We start from the raw sequence: 6,639 nt of genomic DNA, 5'->3' as shown, positions 1-6,639 counted from the left end.
TGAAAGTCATGGTGTTGCCATTAGTTGACACACACACAAAAAGAGAATCCACACAACTGAAGCTGCTGCTTATGCTCTACACATACACATGTTTTCACAGACTGATTAAAGAGTTGAGCTAAACATTTAGCAGAGTGACATGCTGGATCAAGCTGAGGTTTGGACCACTGCATGGTGCCAAGTAATGAAAAGGGCCTTTAAAAAATAAGGTTCCATAACACTTATTGTGGGCTGCAACTAAAAACATTTAAGTAAATACCTAGGGGTAAGTTGGTGAAGCATAAAATAGTAGTTTTAAAGGGCTAAAAATGTCCATTCATCCAGTCCACAAACCTGTTAAGCCTGAATGTTTATTTTTAGATTTAGATAGCCCTAATAAGTTTGTGATTGATTCAAGTGCTCAAGAAAAACTGGGCTTATATTAACATATCAATCACCTGTTTTCATAAATTTACATTCTTCAGCTTCAAGATTGGTTTGTAGGAAGCCTGTGTTTTAATAGCATATGAAAGAAAGCATGTAAGGGGTTTAGATGATAACCACTTTAATTTTTGTCCTAGGTTAAATTCATACATGTTGTTTTCTAAATCCTCTGCATTTAATCATGACTGTAATCAAACCATTGATGACAGATGGTCAATGGTAACAAATACAAAAAGATTTTAGTTAATAATTGCCAGAATCATATATCACCTTTTATTTAATGTAACTTTATGTATACTTAGCTGAGTAGCAGCCGTGCTAAGAAACCCTGTTAGTGAATTGTGAAGATGCAGATCAGGACATTGGCAGGAATGCTTGGTGTATAGTGGAATCAATGTGCAATGGTCACTTTGCTAGCTCTGCTCCTTAGTAACATAACAGCATCTCTCTACTTAATTGTTCAATTCTAATTCCTGCATAGGGAAGTCCACTTATGATAATGCAACTTCCAGTCAGGATTCTGGCCATTATTTTTTAAAACTGTGCTAGGAGGTTACACCATTTTTATGTTATGTGAATTCAGCAGAAGTGAACAGAAATAAAAATGTACTCATTCTGTTCGCTTTCTTCACTCTCCCCCACCCTCCTTTTCATCTAGTACATTGCTTAACTTTGGCTGATTTCCAGATTTTACCCATGAGAAAAATATGCAAGCCTTCAGGTAGAACAATTATCATTCTGTAATTTTTAAGTAGGTGTTTTGCTTATGCATTGGGACTGGGTAGAAAGAACAAGAGTAAATGGAGATTGCTGAATATTTGGAATGGCACATTCAGGAAAAGATTGGTTTGGAGGAAGAAATTTCTGCCTTCTTTCAACACAGGTACAAAACAGGAACTTTCTTTGGCTTCCCTTCAGCTTTAGGACCTCAATGGAAAGGATTGGTGGTGGTTAGGACATGCAGATGAGCACTGTGGGGGCATGACTTTTGAGCCCACTTTCATTCTTCATATATACTCATTTAAGCTACAAGCATTTTTGCTTTCTTCCTGTGAAAGAAAGAAATTGCCTTGTGTACCACCCTACATTTTTCCCCATCACCACCAGCAGTTCCTTTATGCAGCAAGGACACAAAATTTCCCTCCAGTGCTTACAAAATTATGTGCCTTCAAGCTGACTCTTACTTATGGCAACTCTGTCCTAGGATTTTCTTGGCAAGATTTATTCAGAGGCCATTTGTCATTGAGTTCTGTTTAGGGTAAGAGACAGTGACTTGCACAAGGTCACCCAGGGGATTTCCATGGAGGATTCAAACCCAGGTCTCTTGAAATCTTAGTTCAGTACTCAAACTATGACCCCTCATTGGCTCACACTTAACTCCCCTTCCCTCAGTCCCATGGTCTACTGAGGAATGGTCTGGAGCGTATCCTGATACAGTGAAAGGTAGGAATAAAACCTCCTTTTTCCTAACCCTTCAAGCTGTGCTACTTCCTTCTGGATCCAATGGCAAAAGATATAAGACCTCTTTGGTCATGGGAAGAAAACAGTGACACAGAAGTTTGGAATAAACCTGACATAGTGACAGGTATTTGAATGCTGAATACGTTTTTTAAGAAGCTGCAGGGCACTCTTTACTAGTGAGGGCTAGTTTCATGACAGCATTACAGATTGAACCAATTACTAGTTTATAAAGCTATCAAGAAAAAAGTTACAGTTTAAAAATAAACATAAAAAGCAACATGTAAATATCAGGAAAAGCACAATGTATGGATAGCAATGGAAAAGTATCATCGAAGTGTATGGGGTGGTGGTGGTTATTGCTTTTTGCTCTACCCTTTCCTCCTGTCACTTTTATATACAAATCGTATAACAAACTCATACTTCTAAATAGATAATAAAATCAGAGTAGGTTTGTGAAGGAACAAGCTGAAGCTGTCTTATGTGCAGGGACCCCAGAACTATTTTTAAAGGAGGGGGCTCAGCAATGACAGGCAGGTTGTTAATAATTTTGTCCATTTGCAAAGGGGGGGGGGGAGAATTACATTTTGCATCAATTAGCATTCAAGCACCCTTATAAAAGATTCTTACAAGCTCAATATTATACTTAGAATTGTCCTCCATGTTTGGCATATCTTGCTCTTAAATGCACAGGATATTTTGTAACCCCTATTACTCCTGAGAGGGCTCAGAGTCAACCACTGGCTTAAAATTTCTTGGTACTTGCTCATTTTGTGTATTTCTGACCCATAAAGCATGAATAAGCTTACCTACATAGTTCTGGCTGTCTAATTTTTCTAGCCTGGTCTTGGGGGTTTTCTGGCTCTGCTCCTTCATCCTGAGGTCTGTGCCTATAGCTGAAGTCTCACATACTGCTTCAAAGGCTGCCTGTACAATTTCAGATTCTGGACTGAGTTTGTACATGCAGAAACAAGACGGGGGAGCACTGTTAGCACTGTTTCCCTGTAGTGGGGATGTGGCTAAGGAAATCTCATCTCACAAAAAATGGCTCTTTAGGGCTATCAGAATTGGTAGATGCAGGAAAATGCAGTGAGGTAGATTGCAGCATTAAGACTTGAGCAACCGAATAAGATATTACTGTATTATTATGGAATATTTTACAGTACCTTTCTGAAAATTAATCTGTATTAAGACATTTATTCCATTTTGCAAATCAAGGAGTATAAAACGTGTGCTTTTTAAAAATATCCCTCTAAATATTTTACATAATTCACCTATATAAAAAGTTAACATATAGGTATAGATTACACTGATTTGAGTAAAACCATGGGATTCCTGTCATGTAATGTATGTAGCCTGGACAGACATAGGCTATCTAGTCAAATGGAAGTAATGCACTTGCTTAGTCATAGCTCAAACATATATCCGTTGCAAAGAGATTTTCCTGCTTCCTTTCATGATCCAATTTTTGAAAAGCTAAACAAGCTACACTGAATTAATCATGCAGTAAGTATTTCAGTTTTTAAACCCTTTAAGTATGTTTGAGGTTCAGCTGAGAAGGAGAAGTTACATAAAGATAAAAATAAAAAATACACACACACTACAGCTACCACAGATACAAAAATATATGAAAACTGGAAATCAATACATGCAGTACATTTTGTCTTCCCATACAGCAGTTAGTGAATACCTCCCATTAGACACTCTACCTTATATTTTCTTTCACTCCCACTCAGTATTGGGCACTCTTTGAAATGCTTCTTTTTGCATTTGAAAGAAAAGGGGTCAAAATTGCTAGAGGTTGTCTTCAAATTTTATAATACCTCACACTGAAATAATTCTTCCCTGTCTGCTATGAAGACAGCTTTTTAGGTTATCCTATATTTATACAAATGCCAAGCCAAGGCCACTATTTTCAACACTATTGCTACTTTAACATTAAATGAAAAAGCAAAAGAAATAATGAAGAAGATGTTTCTGAGAGAAAGGATGACACATTTGAGTGAGCACCTGCAAAAATCACATGTTGTGAATGTTTAACAGTAAGGGTATACTTTTTTTATATAAAAACATTTTGCTAATTTTATGACGTTTCTAGGCTTTCACCCTTCAGCTCCTTCAAAGTTGTTTGTATTCTGGATCAATGATTATTATACCACGTAAAATGTACATGTCAACTGATTAACTTGTGCAAATGGTTACATATTAATTTAGGCATGGATAAAACCAGAGAAACTGAAACCCTGATAGGCAATTGTTTATACCTATACATTTATATACATGCACAGTACAGTAACATAAAAATGCTTTACATAGTAGTTATTCCCTCTTATTGGCCACCTTGATCTGAGTCACAAAGTGTTTGACAACAAATTTGGCACGGCCTTTTCTTCATATTAAAAAGATGCCCTCCCCTTTCCTTCAAGATTTCTACCTACTGGTAGATGTCCTTTTGCTCTTGGGATGCCACCCAAACAAGTCTAAAAGTGTGGCATGGTGGTGGTAATAGTAATCCAGTGTTTATTCAGTGAACAAGAGCTGACTGTATTCCTTCATATCAGTTGAAAAGTGGCAGTGGTAAAACCAGTGTTAAAAGTGTGGTCATTATAAAATAAATTATTATTACAAACTGTTAACTGAAGTAAGAGTTCTCAAGATACATTTGGAAGACACAGGTTGCAAATTAAATTGAGAAGTTACTTGCTGAATAGCAACCGCTTTGGTTTCATCACTGGCAACGTGGCTTACAACAGAGAGGCTTTTTAACCATCCTTTTGGCATTTTCCAAAGTGCTCTGCCATGAAGTCTTTACAGAATTCAACTTATTTTTGGTTTAATCACCCATTCTGCTTGTGGATTTGCACGGTAAACATCCAGCATGTAAGCATCTGGATCCAAACAGTGTTGTCCTGAAAGAAACATTGTGTTAAAAAAGAAGAAGAAAAGAACAGTTTTAGACAGTGTTAACTTTATATTGCCGTGTGCCTTCAAATAATTTCTTATGCTTGGTGAACTTATTTTAGGATTTTCTTGGCCGAATTTGTTCAGAGGGGGTTTGCCCTTGCCTTGCTCTGAGGCTGAGATAGTGTAACTTGCCCAAGGTCACCCAATGATTTTCCATGGTCAATTAGAGATTTGAACACTGGTCTCCCAGTGTCCCAGTCCAATACTTGAACTACTACATCAGGCTGGATCTCATTATTTTTATACTTTTAGCATTTTCAATACGGAAGAGATCCATTTATTCAAATCCCATAGATAAATTGTCCAAGCTGTGCCCCATGCTAAATTACAGTACTGAGAAAAGCAGTTGCCTAAAAGCATTTGAGAACAAATCTTTATAACTCTTATCACACATTCCCATTTATACTGAAGTCATTCCCAGTGAGTTCTGTCTTAATTGCTGTGTGTTGCATTTAGCATTAGTCCCACAACTAAAGGAAATGTCTGCTACTGTGGAATTTTAAAGAATTTTAAGGCAACATTTACCTATGTTTCCTCCAACTTCATGTAAACTTTGGGTTTGTATTTTCATCTTCTCTGATGAGCCATGGCTATGAATTGAAAGTGGGAAAAATCAAGAATAGTCAAGTCAACTGAAATAACCAGGAATGGTTAAAGAACTGGGAATCTGAAATCTTCCACTGCAAATCACACATAGATCTACCAGCAGATCCACAGAAACCTATCCACCCTAAATTTTATTATTTGTTATAATTTCTAATAAATTTACATAATTGCTTAGTACATACTTTGAAAATATTCTTCTGAATTATTCAGGTAATATACACAGTTTGATTAAAGTAGCCATTATGTGTTCTTTGTGGATCTCTGTCACAGGAAAACAAAGATTGGCCATTGGAAGGCCTCAATCCAGATTCTCTGCCACTTTTCTGCCAAGACAGATAGAGGTAGCAAAAGTAAAACGAACCAGGAGCACAACAGTGAGGCTTTGGATCGCATTCTGCTAGCACAGGGCAGGAACCATGCAGCCCTCCAGATGTTGGGCTGAAAGTCCCAGCAGCTCTAGGCAGCATTGATAATGATGAAGAATTCTGGGGACTGCAGTTCAAAAACATCTGGAGGGCTGCTCAATGCCCACACATGCTGTATTCCAGTCTCTGAATAAATATAACTTTCCCACCCCCACCGCATTTCATTGAGAGCAACAAGAGAAAAAGAAACAAAAGACCAAACCCAAAACAAAACAAAACCATCTAGCAGAAATCCCCTCCTTCTGTTTTCTGCCATGTCAGCATGAGCCTGTTCAAAGGCACTGAAAATGGTGGTTTGGAAACCATTATTCTTCAACAAGGGTATCATATTCTACAACAACTTAGTAAAGGCTGACCAGCAAGCTAGACCACTGAGTTTAGCCAAAGCAACTAGGATTAAATGTAGCTTTGTCTCATTTTTAATTTCAGGTCATTTAGAAGACTGTGGATACAATATCTACAGAAATGAATAATGGCTAATTTATGTGACTTGATTTTGGCAAATGATGAAGCCATTTTGTTTCCTGCTTCACTATGCTCTCAACTTGTAGTTCTGGGCCAGTTAGTTATTTCAAGTTGTTCTTTGGCCTAGCAGAAAATAGGGCTCGGTAGGGAAGAGCGTTTGCACACTCCTGAGTCCTACTGTGTGCTGCATGTGCCATCTTGGCGCACTATTGTTTGGGACCCCCTTTGGCTGGTGGCCCCGGGGTGGTGCACAGTTGCCCCAGCCTACCTATGGGCCTGATGGGGCCACATGCAGCCC

General features: G+C 38.0%; 1 protein-coding gene across 6 annotated transcripts in view; it reads right to left on the bottom strand.

Moving 5' to 3' along the window:
* Nucleotides 1-6: 6 nt before the first annotated feature.
* The window catches only part of LOC121917302 (rho GTPase-activating protein 28-like), a 98,409-nt gene continuing 91,776 nt past the window's right edge, over nucleotides 7-6,639 (bottom strand). For all 6 annotated transcript variants that reach the window (XM_042443148.1, XM_042443147.1, XM_042443145.1 and 3 more), the window contains exons 14-15: nucleotides 5,371-5,435; nucleotides 7-4,790 (exon numbers count right to left, since the gene is read on the bottom strand). In XM_042443148.1, coding sequence (XP_042299082.1) covers nucleotides 4,699-4,790; nucleotides 5,371-5,435 — 157 coding nt within the window. In that variant the 3' untranslated portion in view covers nucleotides 7-4,698. The remainder of the gene's footprint in view (nucleotides 4,791-5,370; nucleotides 5,436-6,639) is intronic.

This window comes from Sceloporus undulatus, unplaced genomic scaffold, assembly GCF_019175285.1.
Source record: "Sceloporus undulatus isolate JIND9_A2432 ecotype Alabama unplaced genomic scaffold, SceUnd_v1.1 scaffold_14, whole genome shotgun sequence".
Taxonomy (NCBI): Eukaryota; Metazoa; Chordata; class Lepidosauria; order Squamata; family Phrynosomatidae; genus Sceloporus; species Sceloporus undulatus.
This window is presented reverse-complemented; position numbering and strand designations above follow the sequence as displayed.